The sequence below is a fragment of the Austrofundulus limnaeus genome, unplaced genomic scaffold (genome assembly GCF_001266775.1).
Source record: "Austrofundulus limnaeus strain Quisiro unplaced genomic scaffold, Austrofundulus_limnaeus-1.0 Scaffold99, whole genome shotgun sequence".
NCBI classification, from domain to species: Eukaryota; Metazoa; Chordata; class Actinopteri; order Cyprinodontiformes; family Rivulidae; genus Austrofundulus; species Austrofundulus limnaeus.
The window spans coordinates 1,554,554-1,569,368 of record NW_013952501.1 but is presented as its reverse complement, the minus strand read 5'-3'; the positions used below and the strand labels follow the sequence as shown (position 1 = coordinate 1,569,368).

At 40.4% G+C, this 14,815-nt stretch overlaps 1 protein-coding gene across 1 annotated transcript in view; it reads right to left on the bottom strand.

Annotated features, from left to right (window-relative positions):
- pdzd2 (PDZ domain containing 2) overlaps positions 1–14,815 on the bottom strand; it is a gene marked incomplete at its 3' end in the record, with an annotated part of 123,902 nt that overhangs the window by 23,273 nt on the left and 85,814 nt on the right. The window contains 2 exon segments of the mRNA XM_014013289.1: positions 10,270–10,384; positions 14,483–14,602. Coding sequence (XP_013868743.1) covers positions 10,270–10,384; positions 14,483–14,602 — 235 coding nt within the window.

Sequence of the window (14,815 nt, the reverse complement as noted above, 5' to 3'; positions counted from 1 at the left end):
CTCTTTCTCAATGCATTTCACTTTTTTCTTTTTTTTCTCCTATTATTATAAAAAAAACATAATAATGGTGTGGAGAGGATGGCTAAAGGGGGAGAAGGGAGGCCATCAAAAAAAGAAAAAAAACAAAACAATTAGTGGTCTATAGCTAACCCTAACCTGAACCAGAACACACACAGACACACACATAAAAGATTAATAATGTATTTTTCTTTACCTATATAGTATATATTAATGTAGCAATAGAAGAAGTAAACAAATTACTTGATATATTTTTTCTTTTACAATAAAGAAAGTGTGTATTTTTCTAGTCAGTCAGTATGACTGGATTTTAATTATTTAAGCAGATTAAAGAATTCTGCAGGTATGGTGTAACATTTCTGATATGCTGTGTTTGTGTTTCTGAATGTGTTCAGGGCTCACAGAACATTAAACACAACCTCAGTCTGGGATGATGGATAATGTACAGTAGATAGAACTAACCTACTGCTGGGCCTTTGTCTCTGGCTCAGCTGACTTCAGCTTTAGTTCGGCCCCTTCATCACAGAAAATATGTTTATTTGCATCTTACACAAACTTTTTTCCTTTCCCCCTCTATCTGCTCCAGTCATCTCTTTCTCCTTTCTTTCTAACATGTTTGCTAATTTTACCTTTACTCTTTTTTAATGTGGGAGGGGGAGAACGTCACCGGGCTTCCTCGTCTGCAGGTCCATGCTCTCCCGCTACACAGAGCTGCTGTTTACAGGCAGAGGGAAGGTTGGTGCAAAAATGCGAACTGGATAACAACCTGGCATGTCCTTGTGTGCAACTCCATGGGTTGTGGTCAAAACGTGGACTGGATTTATATCAATACATGTATTTTTATGATGATAAACTGGACCGGAGTTGAGTTTTTGGTGTTTGTCAGTTTTCAGCGTGAGAAATTGGGAGTGTGGTGTGAGAGCATGAGAAAACCCTCAGATGCGTGAGACTCACGCTCAATGCGTGACAGTTGGCAGCCTTGACACCACCTCCCAGAGCATGCCTGAGGCTGGTTATAGCTATGAACCGTATTTGGGCCCTTGTGCCACTCTTCAAGTAAATAGGACATGCGATACTCCCACTGACCCCCAGGCACAGAACCAAGACATCAGTATCCTCAGCAGTTATGACCACAGACTTGTGGCCAGATTCTGATGCATGAAGAGCATGGAGCAGGAGATGGGTGTCTGCTTCTTCCTGTGAGCATTTCGGCTCTGTGCTCTTCCCATTTTTCATTGGTGATCTTGAAGCACAGTTGTTCACGGGTAACATATAACACCTTTTCTTTTAGTTTTGCTCACTGTTTTGATGCCTTCCACTGCTCCACCAGGAACTTGATCAGACTTGCTTTGTTGGAAGAGCTGTAAAGTAGCTTCCTCCATTGTTGAATGTGGTGCCCAAGTGCAATGTTTCTGATCTGGATTCCTGAGTCTGCACCACTATTGACTCTTTCTGCATCTATAATGGATGTCTCCTTGTAAACATCAAACACGACATCGATGCGGCAGCTCTCTGTACCTTCATGGAGAACACTGGACAATGTCAATTCTGCAAGCTGTGAGAAGGTTTTGTCATTTCCTTTCAGTTTCTGGACCAGACTCATCCCATCAATGACCATTGCAGATGAACCTGGGATGACTTCTGCAGGAGAAACAATCTTCTCAAGCTCTCTGGCTAGGGATGCTTTGTTGGTTTTATGTAAAGACCCATCTCCATTCGCGAGTGTCCATGGCAAAGGCGCAAGAGGATGAGCCAGTACTTCACTCGTGTGCAGCTTTCTGCTTTCTGCAACAAGGATCATCTGGCCAAACAGCTTCCTGTCAGCTTTAAGGACCACTTCTTTGGATTGACTATGGTGATGGGACTGCATTCTGATGTCTGAGAATGTTTTCAGTTTCTTCTTTGTCATTGTGTCATAGAACTTTGTGGATGGGGTATCTGCTTCCATGCACTGTTGCTTGAACGCTTGGTATGCCTTTTCCCCTATGTCATTGGCTTCAGGAAGGTCTCTGGCTACATTGTGCAGTGCAATAGTTCCAGTTGACAGGCTGACCAGTTCACTTTGATCACAGTTGAGGGGATTCATCCAACTGACCTCCATCAGCTGAACAAGGGACTGGGGTATTGGCCTCATCTCTTTGTATCCTAGGCAGCAATAGGTCAGGATGTTTGAAGTTATGTTGTCCCACATGTATCATGGCCCTCAATTATCTTAGGTATCTGCTACGTATTCAGCTGTGAGATAGTACTTGGCCACAGCTCCAGCTTTCAGGCTAAACCCCTTTGTGCCACCGGACATCTGGTTGTCTTTGTTGATAATTTCTTCAATTGTCTGATCTACAGGAATATGTCCAAAGGGATTTTGGGGCCCGGTCAGTACTGCAAAGCCACCTTTCATGAAGTAAGTATACACATTTGGGTGTTCTATGGGCAGTTGTGACATTGTGGCATAGTAGCAGGTCAGGAAGCATGCATAGTTCACCTTGTCATAAGCAAAACACCATGGGATCATCTTTCAGATAGCTGCAAGGTGAAGCATCCAGTTTCCTTCTCTAGTAGCTCGAATGAGATCCAGCATGATTTCTGCCATATTTAGGTAAGATACCCAAAATGCTGACAGGCTCTGTGCATTCCCGAGGGATTCCAGGTACATGTGAAAGAGCTTCAAGGTGCGTGTGCATGATTCATCCTCAACAGTTGGATGGATTCTTGATACACACTGCTGTGGAAGTCTCCAGTGTTCTTCAGGGTTTCTTCCAGGTGATGGATATCTTCTGTATGTTGTCCTGGAGCCAAAGAATGAAACCTTTCCATGCAAGCCACATCAGTGCCTCGTACACAAGCCTGTGGACTCTAACTGCTCTGTTGTACTTGCGGCCTTCCATCAGCCCAGCCACTGATCCTTCTGCAATGACCCCAGATTCCACACACAGGTCGCTGAGCCCTGCATCTTGAACCTCTTACCCATGATGGAGAGGAGATTGCAGATTGTGTGGAAAACACCCATTCTGATGATGATATTCTTGAATTTGTCATGTTTCCACACTATCTCAGCAGCTTTAGCAAATAGTGCTTGGTCAAACACACAGACTATTTCCTTGAGTTGTAAGGACTGCATAATGCAAAGTGTTAGCTCCAGCACTTCATTCACAGTGGACATCTTGTTGCAGGGGCATTGATAGTAGGACGGTAGCCCACAGTATCCTGGGAGACAGTGATGTCATTGCGAATCTGGATGTTGAAACCAGTCCAACTGCTGATGGTCTGGTTTTCAGGGTCTGACATGCGAGTCAGGAGCCAAATGTGGTTCTTGAACTTTGCATCGTGAACTTCTCTCATAGTAGCGGCATCTATACTCTTAATCCTTGGGGAACCAGCTCGATTCCCAACATTGTAGGTTGGTAGCGTTACTGGGGCAGGACTGATGCTCCTCTTCTTGGATTTGGTGAGGGCAGATAGAACACGCTCTGGTAAGGGTCCTGATATTTTTGGCTGGACAGCAATGCCATTCACTCTGTGGGATGTGCCTTGCCCACAGAGTGTCTCTTTAAGTCGGTCAATGTTGTCCCAGGCCAGGGTTGTGAATACCCCAGGGTACATGTTTTCTGGCAGTGGGATACAGTATCATCCTTTGAAAATTCTAATTTCTGAACAAAGAGTGATGTGTCTATCTCCTTTATTTGGGAGTAGTAAACACCATGACCAAGGTGATTCAGATATCAGCTCTGTGTTTCCTGTGAAAGACTTCACAGCAAATGGGAGACGTATGTGCTTGGGTGGCTTTACATTACCTCTGCTTCTATCTTAGCTGGGCTGCACGGCATGATCTGACATCAGTTACTGTTCATTAGATTGGTTTACTGGCTGGGTTTTCTCACACAGATTAGATTAATTTAAAGTTAATATTTCTAGCAACTGTAAGTTTTTTTCTTTCAACAAGAGGAAGCTAACTTTAGCCACAGTTAGCTTAATGTTCGCTGTCGTCCTGCTCTCTTGTCTTTAGTGTCATACTGCTGGATAGTCCAGTACAGCCTTCGGTACTTTTCTTTCCAGTTCCTTCCAGTTTGGTGTAGTCCACTATTATTGTTGTGTCACAAATAAAACTAAATAAGACTCGCGAGTTTGCAGTCCTGCCCACATTGAGATGGCTTTCTGCTCAGTTTAACAGGGCTGGGGTAGAGTTAGGCCAGTCTGAGAGCAGCAACGCCCTCTGCTGGATGGAGGCAAAACTACACTGAAATAAGGTTTAAAGGGATGATTTCAATTAATCAAATGGAAGAAATTTTAATCTAATAAACCATTATTCGGCAATTAATCATAAGTCAATTAATTTTTAGCATCCCTAATTGGTAACTCACTTGCAAACTTGTATACATACAAAAATGTGTGCTTTGTTATTCAAAAAGTGATTAAAATATAGGAATATTACACATTTTCTGAAAGTAGAAAATATACTCTTTCAGATAAAGGTACATTTCCTTCTATTATATGATAGATGTTAAGAATCAGAAATTTAGAACTTATATCTGATTTTAGTATATTATTTGTATTTGACCTTGACTTTCACAATGTCCTTGTCTTTATTTTACAAAAACGTCATCAGAAATGGATTGCTCAGCCCAGATAACATAAATCTATATTTTTTTACTTGCAAATATGCGATTTTAAAGGCACAGTGTGTAGGATTTGTTGTTTTCAGCGACATCTAGTGGTTGAGTGGTTGAATCATCCTCCCTGGTCCTCCCCCCACCCCCCGCTTCCAAACGCAAAGGAGTTGCTGCGATGTCTACCAGCAGCTTCAGGGCTAGTGATGTTTCAAGTGGTAAGATTATGAGCTTTAATAAGTAAAATTATCCAAGCTACAATGACAGACAACAAATATTACATTTATAGTATTACAACTAAAATCGTTTTTGACGCCGCCAATGCAGTTTGTCCTTCATGAGCCTTCGTGGACAAGATGGCGGTGCAAGATGGCGGCTGCCTGTAGTGGAGACCCGCGACCATGGAGATATAAACAGCTTTTTATTAGGTAAAAATAATAAAACAAGYTCTTTGTCTGCAATGATTAAACATGTTTTTTTTTTATTATTGTCATTAGTGATTATCTCAATTTCGGCTAAAAGAATTGACAAAATCCTACACACTGTGCCTTTAAACAAAATATATAATAAACATTAAATTAAAAGTAGTGGCGAAAAATTGTCAAATTTGTTTCCATAAACACGCTGTAACATCTAACAGCTATGAAACTGTGATTGGTATCATATCTTATTGTAAAGCTGAGATTTCAAGCTTTCAAACAATGTATTGCAACCTCAACTACCTTGAGTGGTACCCGTGGCCAAAAAATTGGGGTCTGGCCCATGGACTAATAGTGGAAAAACACCCTTTACTGCAGTGGTTCTAAATTCATTCTTTTCAGCTTGGATTTCTTCCTGGGTCTTCTGTTTCCCTGTGTTGGGTTTTAGAACAGGTGCCAATCCAGGTTGTAGGGTGTAGGTCAGGGGTGCCCAACCTTTTTTGAACCGAGCTACTTTTGAAGTCGGCAGTTTGCCGAGATCAACTTGTCCAATCTCAGTATCGAAAAAAATATTTTTTCGTCTCCCTACTCCTCACTTCTTTAAAATAAATAAAACAGAACGTAATGTGTTGCTAGTTTTTTTTTATTTAAAGTATTGCCAAACAAAACTATCTACTTAACCATATATTTACCTTCAAAAAAAAAGAAAATATAAAATCCTTACTTAACTCCTGACAGAGAAACAGAAAAGTGATGCTCAAACAAAAAGGATTTTTTTTTACCTCCTTCAATTAGTACTCCCTGTAATGTGCGAGCTATGAGGGCTGGAAAACCTGTCCAGTGCAAGAACCACAGAGCCAAATAACTTTGGAGCATGGGAACTCATCTCCCATTTATTCAAAGAACTCTCCTCTCTTTCTCTCCATACAGGGGAGGAAAATCAAAACAAAAAACTAAAGTCAAAGTACACAATATAAAACTCTCTCGTTTATACTATTACAAAAGGTGACTTACGATGGTGCAGATTCACATATCTCCAACAACTATTTCAAACCTCAATCTGCATCATGCAGGATGGTGTCATCTGTAGGTGTTGAAGAGCTCAGTCCCTCACTGGTCCAGACTGCCGGCTCCAGACCGTTCAAAGAGTTCCACCTGGTTCACCACCTATAAACAAGACACACACACAGCCACGCTAGGTATGGAAAACAAGGGCACACCCAAACTGCAAAATAAATAAATAACACAAAGGTGCCAGTCAGGGTATAAGACACTAGTTTGGTCTAAAATGTAATAAAAAAAACATACAGACACATTGTGACAYGTCTAGAGGAGACAACTTTTTATGCAAGCTATATAAAAATAATGTACAAATAAATAATGTAAAAAAATGTATGTCTACCTTAGTGGGACTTCTGACACTGAGAGGAGGCCAAGGTCTCATAGACAGGCAGTATGAGGTGGTTGAGGTGTAAGCAGGTCTCCACATGATCACCAGTCTTTGTGGATCTGTTGTTGGACTTGATGATTTTCATGTGAGAGAACGCAGACCCCAGAACTCTCCATCCATACGACTTGTTGCTCTGGATTTGAGCCCAATGTCATTTTGCAGAGTCAAAACCTAATTTTCAACCCAGAGCAGTCCAGACTGAAACACGGACACGAATTTGGACACATCCATCCATCCTGGTGGACAACTGCACGTCTTTATAGCAGCCACAATCTCACTTTTACTTTTAAAATCATGGAAAAGCACATCTGCAGCATCAAATGCTTCTTTCATAACTTCGTCATCGCTGAAAGACATGTGTTGAGGCAGGTACGGGGCTGCATTAGCATAGCAGCCTTACTTTAGGAGGGGAAATCCACCTCTTAGCGTCTGTGCATTCTTTTGAAAGAAATGCTGTTCCACGTTATCCTTTTTAGACAAGCCAAGGCAGCGCTCAAATTACATGAGTCCTCTTCCCACTCCAGGTGAAAATAAAAAGTTTTTATTTGCTTGTTAGCTGTCTTTCGTTCATCATCAAGAATGCAATGTTAAACAAACGTTGCAAAGAGTGCGTTGAAGACTGCAATGTTAAACAAATGTTGCGAAGAGCGCGTATAAGGCTGCAATGTTAAACAATGTTGCGTTCTACAAGTCCATGATCCATTGGTCCGCGAGCTACTGCTAACAGCTAAAGATCTACCGGTAGATCCCGATCTACTGGTTGGCCTGGTAGGTTGTTTATCCGCCAGCAGCCATAGCTGCAGTCTGACTCTCTGAACGAGAACGTGCGCGGCCACAGATGCGCGATGCGGGCAGGAACGGGGGTGGGGGGGCTGCTTGTTCACGAAAATACCTCGGTTTTCTTTGGCTATTCAATGCCAGGTGCACTTCGATTATAGCTTGGCTTTATTTTGGCTGTAGTACAACCGGGAGGAGCCAGAGGACTTCAGTTTTTTTCAGTGATTACCTGTCCAATATCAATCTGTCAGGTGATAATGACAAAGTGAACAAATGTTAAAAATGTATTTTTTAGAAAAGTTACAGACTGTACCTTTAACTATTGCAAAAACAATTAGAGAAAAGTAGATTATAGGAGAATGCTTTGCTTTTGGTCTTACATAGTTTAAACATTGTAACAACTTTGTATATTCTGTAACAACATATGAATATAACTCTGATTCAAAGTACAATAATCTTGTAATAAAGGTTATTGGGAAATATTTTTAGAAGGCTGCTAATGTGATAAAAGTTGATTTTGAGCTTAGTCAGTTGTGAGTGTGAGGAAACAGGAACTTCTGCAACTACTCCAGACGTCAAGTGACATTTGAACCTGTCAGCGACAGAGGCAACCATTGAAAGAGGAAGCTAAGCGTTGTCATGGTAACCTCTGAATCACTCCATTGGACGACATGCATTCCAAACCAATAAGAGCTTCTTAAAGCAGTATGATACCAAAAAAAAAGCCATTCTTCCGCCTGATTGAGTGTATAAAAGGAAGAACAATGGAGGATGTTTGGAGGAAATTTCCTGAAGACATCTGAAGAGGACACATGGCTCTCCCTGGCTTTAAGCCAGGGGTGGGGGAAAGACTGAAGAACAGAAGATTGCTAGAAGACCTGCAAGTTGAAGATATGAGAAGAACAGAAGATTTCTGAAAGCATGCAAGCTGAAGATTTGAGCATCAACTCCAAAACCTCTCATGGATCACTAAATTTCATCTAGTAATCGGACAAGTGGACATCATGAAGAACTTCTTGTGAATTAAATCTGGAACCACAAGACCAAAGACAGTTCAGCTCGTAAGTTATGAAAGATCCTACATCCTCAATCCTCATCCAAATATTATGGCTAAATTAATGCAACTTGATTAGGGACAGATTTTTCTCATTGAATGATGTGACTTCTCTAAATGTAACCTAATTTTCTTCAGCCACTGAATGCTATGCACTGCTTTGCCAATATTCATTAAAAGAGCAATTAAAAGTCTCTACAAGTTGTGAACATTCAATTGCATTGTATTTTCTTGTGATGTGACTCTTACATGGTGTTAAAAAAACAAATGTGCTGGTTCTAGAAGTCAAAGGTTCTTATTGGTTGTCCTAGCCCAATGACATTAAAAACAACGTCCTTGGGGTCTACCTCCAGACCACTAAAACCAATCCAGACAGAAACAAGTGCAAAAGTCTAAAGAGTGGAAGATCGCAGTTAATGAGAGTGTTCGAGAGGTGATTCACTGCAGGCTGCTTGATGGATCAACTTCCTGAATGAAAAAGGACGTGGCTGTCAGAAGAATGTGATCAGATCTGGACTAATTCTCCTTGCAACCAGCTGAAAGAATTCTTTCGTCACTGTATAGGTAAGGCCTTTGAGTTTGAAAGAATTCAGACCCTTGAAACGGAATAAATGGTGGAGGGGTTTAGATATTTTTCACTTCATCAGTATAGCCGCTTGTGAGCATAAATATTAATGGGGCAGACATTAATTTCCTGAATCGATAAGATAAGATAAGATAAGATAAGATAAGATAAGATAAGATAAGATAAGATAAGATAAGATAAGTTCTTAGTCTCCCGTGGGAGAAATTTGTCCTGAAAGCAGGGGCAAGCACTACAACATGACAATAGCAATTGCAATAAAACTCATCAAAAGGACAATAACAATGAATAATGCATAAAAAAATACATTAAAACCACAAATGTCATATCAGATCAGCTCAACAGTACATCCCCAATACATCCTCTACATGCTAGTCTTAGTCATTGTCTGGACCTCCTATCACACTGTCCAGTCCCTGCTCGTCTGCCATTTATCAGATTAATAGAGAGAAACATTCATTTGTACAAATGAATGTTTCAAAAGATTTCATTTGCAAAGGGGGACCCTGAACCTTCTCCCAGAACATATTCTGACGCGAGTACATGGGACCCATCAGACAAGATGTTCTCAGCTTGCCTGATGGTAGCCTGCTCAAACAGGAGTTGTGGAGTAGATAAATCTGGAGTGTTGATAATATTACTTGCCATCTTCACCATACTTTGGATTTAAGTTTTTTATTTAACAGTGAGATTTCCAACCCAAACAGTGATGCCAAATCTAAGAATAGACTCGATGGTTGCCCTATAAAAGATCAGCATTATCGTTTTAGAAACACCACAGTCGAAGGCATCTAAGAAAATAGAGACACTGGTGAACCTGTACACATACATATGCCACATGAGTGCGCCGATAAGCGGGAGGAGAGCCCGTCTCAAAAGAGGAGGGTTTATAAGTATACCTTACAGCGTCATCAAGGGGTTCAAAATTGAAATAAACTTGTTGCAATGCAAAGTCATCTAATGACAGGAATAGACCCAGGGCGCAGGCAGGTTCAGAATGGGACAAAAAGGATTTATTAAATAACAAAAAATGCTGTCGATGCAGCTCAAAATACTCACAGGATCTCAAAAAGGAACAGGCATGAGGGAGACAAAGTTCAGAGACAAAACACAATGATCTGACAATAAGACTGAGACAGGACAGGGCTTAAATACACTGAAACCTAATGAACAAACAGAAAACACCTGGGGAGAAATACGAGGGTGAAAATCAAGGTAATGCAGGGCAGCTGAGCTGAGACACACAGGGGAAACATAGAAACACTAGGAAAACCAAGGAAAATAAATACAGACTATGACAGCTAAGAAACAAACATCAACAGGTCAAGAGATGTTTCTGTAAAATTAAAAGCACATTTGATTACCCTCTTTAAGTCGTCCATCAGCTGCTGCAGCTCCATGAAGGAAAATAGTTTTTACAAAAATCCCCATCTGACCACGCGCTGAGTCCTGCCCACCAACAATACTGAATCCAAGACCCTGTAGAATTTACATCTCAATGTTACATCAAACAACATCTGCATGAATCTACTAATTTTGCCATCAAAACAGTTCTTAAAGGGGCAATATTATGTTTTTCTCAGACATATGCTTAAATTCTACACCATAATAAAGTCAAGTAAATGTCTAAAGTCAATAAATTCTAATTCAATTCAAATTCAAAAATACTTTATTGATCCCAGAGGGAAATTTGTTGTTGTAACTCATTTAACTAAAAACTTATTGTAGATGCTGATGGCTGTGGGCAGGAAAGATCTTCTGTAGCGGTCTGTATTACAGCGAAGTTGAAGAAGCCTCCGACTGAAGACACTTTGTCTTTCTATGATAGTCTGATGAAGAGGATGGTCAGGGTTGTCCACAATGTTCTTGATTTTATGTAAAATCCTTCTTTGCACCATCATCTCCAGAGATTCCACAGTCGTCCCCAGAACAGAACCAGCCTTCTTTATCAGGTTGTTTAGTCTTTTTAGGTCCCTGGCTCTGATGCTGCTAGCCCAACAGATGACAGCAGAAGAGATGACACTCTCAACAACAGACTCGTAGAAGATACATTGAAGGATTTCAGCTTCCTTAAGAAGTACAGTCTGCTCTGTCCTTTCTTGTAGACTGCTTCACTGTTGAGTCTCCAGTCCAGTCTGTTGTCCAGATGAACACCGAGGTATTTATATTCCTCAACCACCTCCACTTCTTCTCCCATGATGGAAACAGGGTTTGATCTAATACTATTTCTCCTGAAATCTACAATCATCTCCTTTGTTTTGTTGACATTCAAGATGAGATGATTGTTCCTACACCATGCCACAAAGCGGTCAACCAGCTCTCTGTCCTCAGCTTCCTGTCCATCTCTGATACACCCAACAACTGCAGAGTCATCTGAATATTTCTGTAGATGACAGCAGTCTGACTTGTGCTGGAAGTCTGAAGTGTACAGTGTGAACAGGAATGGTGAGAGTACAGTTCCCTGTGGAGCTCCTGTGCTGCTGACCACCTGGTTAGACACACAGTCCTTCAGTCTCACAAACTGTGGTCTGTTTGTCAGGTAGTCTTTGATCCAGGCGATTGTTGAGGCCTCCACCGGAGTCTTCTGACATTTCAGACAAAGTAAATCAGGCTGAACTGTGTTAAAAGCACCGGAGAAATCAAAGAATATGATCCTCACAGTGCTGCCTGCTTTGTCCAGATGACAGTGGGTTTGTTGAAACAGGTGTATGATGGCATCGTCAACTCCAACTCCATGACGATAAGCAAACTGCAGGGAGTCCTGATGTGTGCTTGTTTGCTTACTCAGGTGGGTCAACAGGAGTCTCTCTAGGACCTTCATGATGTGGGATGTCAGGGCAACAGGTCTATAGTCATTAAGGGCAGATGGTTGAGTTTTAAAATATATAAATAATATAATTATATATAATTTATATATTATTATATATATTATATATAATTATGATATAATTATATAATTTTGAGATTTATATAAACATAAATGTCACCTTCGGGGGCACATCAGTGGTTCTTGGGGCAGCTGGAACCTGATGTGTCTGGCGCCACTTTCCATTGAAGACGTGGGAGATTTGTATATATTTGGATTTATGATAACTGGATTTCTACTGATCGGAGGAGGTGGATTCCTGTTTTATCAAAAGGTGAAAGTGATCCTGACAGCAGTCCGGGCCATTGAGAAGCTGTCGGGCACAGTGGATGGACTCTGCCAGAGTGGGGGTGCACAGACTCAGTTGTTGGGGCAGGTAAACCGCAAACTGGATGTGGTTCTGACAAGAATTGCAGCCCAGGAGCGTGCCTCTGGCATTTGGGATTATATCTGGGTGAAGCTCCAGACGGTGAGAGGCGAGAGGACCCAGAATTTGTCTTATTGGGACTTTTTTCCCCGCCACTTTAGAGATGCAGTTAAGACTGTAAAAGCAGCAGAAAAGTCAAGGTTGCTTTGTCCCAAAATAATTGTGTTTATCTAATTGGCTCCCAGCTGCTTGGCCTCGACGGCCATGCTTATCTAAACTCTCCTGGATGTTATGTCAACAGGGGCTTGATTCCCCTCCCATCCCCATCACCCGTGTTGGCTGTGAACCCAAGGCCGAGAAGGAGGAAACTCTGAACTCTGATGAACCAAGCATGGAGATGATAACATCATTGACTCTGGACTCTGGGGGTGCTGGTGTCGGGCTCTATCACGGAGATCTACCTTCAATGCCACCAGCTCCACTGAACTGAACCCCCACCCCATCTCATGTGACTTGACCCAAGCTGCCTCCCTGTCCCAGTCTGCTCTGTCACGAGTGTTTTTTTGTTTATATGACCTTGTGTTTCTGATGTGAATATAGGATCAGAGCAATGTTTTTTTAATTTAACTTCCCTATTGTGTATTTCCAGCTGTTAAAGGTAGCGCGACCTGGTTGCAAATGACCTGTTCACCTGTTCCCCCATGTTTATGTTTCTTGAATAGGTGTTCTAAACTGCAAGTTCCTAGTCTGTGAATCCTGTTCATTGACAATGGCAATAAAACTGTTTCTGATTCGGTTGTTACTAAACTGTTGTTTATATGTTTAAATAGAAAATAAACTTGACTTCTCATCATATCTGTTTCTAAACACCTTGAAATTGGCCTCTGTCCCTTTAACTAGGCTAGGGGAGTCATCCTGGAACCTGAAGGTCACCGGTTCAATCCTCCATCCAGCTGTCTCAGTTGTTGTGTCCTTGGGCAAGATACTTAACCCCAATACCTCTGATGTGTGTCCCATCAGTGTATGAATGTGACTGGCACTGATTAGTCTCCATAGATGATTGTTCATATTAGCTTTGTAGAGACATAAAAAAGTGCTGTGTGAATGGGTAAATGAGGACACATATTGTAGTGTGAAGAGCTTTGAGTGTCCTGGATGGATAGAAAAGTGCTATATAAGTACAGTCCATTTACCATTTATATAAAACTCAAAAAAGTTGATTTTACATGATATTGCCCCTTTAACATTCTTATGTTCCTTTGAATCACTATCTATTACTACTCTTGATTCAACAGTTCTCAGTAGTGTCATTATGTAAAATAAAAACACTCAGTGGCTGAAGTGGGGGTAAAAATGCGAGTATCTTCTGCCGAAAGCACAAGGATATGAGGATAAAATCTAAATATACTGTATACAGTAAATACATTGTTGAAAATAAAAAATATGACTTGAAAAAAGTTTTCTACTTATATACTATACTTTGCAAAGACTAGAAATATATAACTAATTTAATGATAATTGTACAAGTTGTTGTGTAGTAAGTTCTTAGTAAAGTTTTGAACTTACCACATACATTTTGGGTTGCACAGGTATATTAACTAGGTCGTGGTAAACATATTACTTTCTGTTAGATAAAAGTCAGTCTTAATATTGTACCAAATTACTTGCTGCCTTCCTAAATCTGTAATTGTCACAATTTAAGCAAACTAATTATGCACAAGAATATAAAAAACAATAGAAACTTTAAAATGGCATAAAAACTGTGTTCTAAACATTAGTAATATAGAGCCCAGAATGTGCTTGTGCTGTAAGAAAATAGATTTTTGTAAAAAGCTGCAAATACATATTATTTATATAGTGACTGACATATTTTAGTAATTCCATTTAATTCAGTTTATTTATAAATAATTTTGTTGTGCCAAATTACAACTAAAGTAATTTCAGGGATCTGTACAGGTAAAAGTTTTCTCAGTCTGACTGTTTTACTTTGCACAGAGTGCTTTAAAACTAGAAACCAAACTGTATGAGTGTTAAAATTCAGTCTTTTGCTGTATATTTCCCTCATATGAATAGCTTTTAGTGAAATTGAGGAATGATGTTGATAGTAATTTTGAAAAAGAAATTAAAAATTTGAGAACTTGAAATAAGACACTGCAATGTGTCCTGTAGGCAGATGGTTGGCATGTATTATTCAATAAAATGTAATCCTAAATTCAGCACTTCCAGTGACTTAATGTTTTTCAAATGACAGAAAGAAGAAAGCACAAAAAAATGAATAAAACATGCTGCATATTTAAACTACAATGACACTCAGACTGGATTTGTGTCAAACGAGAGCACTCACCTTGCCCTGGCCTTTCATCAGCACAATGGTAGAGATAATGGATGGTTGCCCCAGTCTCCATGGAGAGTCTACTTGAACGATGCTGAGGGAGCGGGCTGATTTCCTAATTACCTGATATTCCTAGAAGGGTGATAAATATAAATACTGTAAAAAGACAACTTTCAGATCATTTTCATCTAATTGTTTATACTCAAGACATTCTTTTCTTCTTTAATATTTATATAGAATACTTGCATTCCTTGATACTTTACGATTTAGGATCTTGGGTGTTTGTTTGTGTGTGTGTGTGTGTGTGTGTGTGTGTGTGTGTGTGTGTGTGTGTGTGTGTGTGTG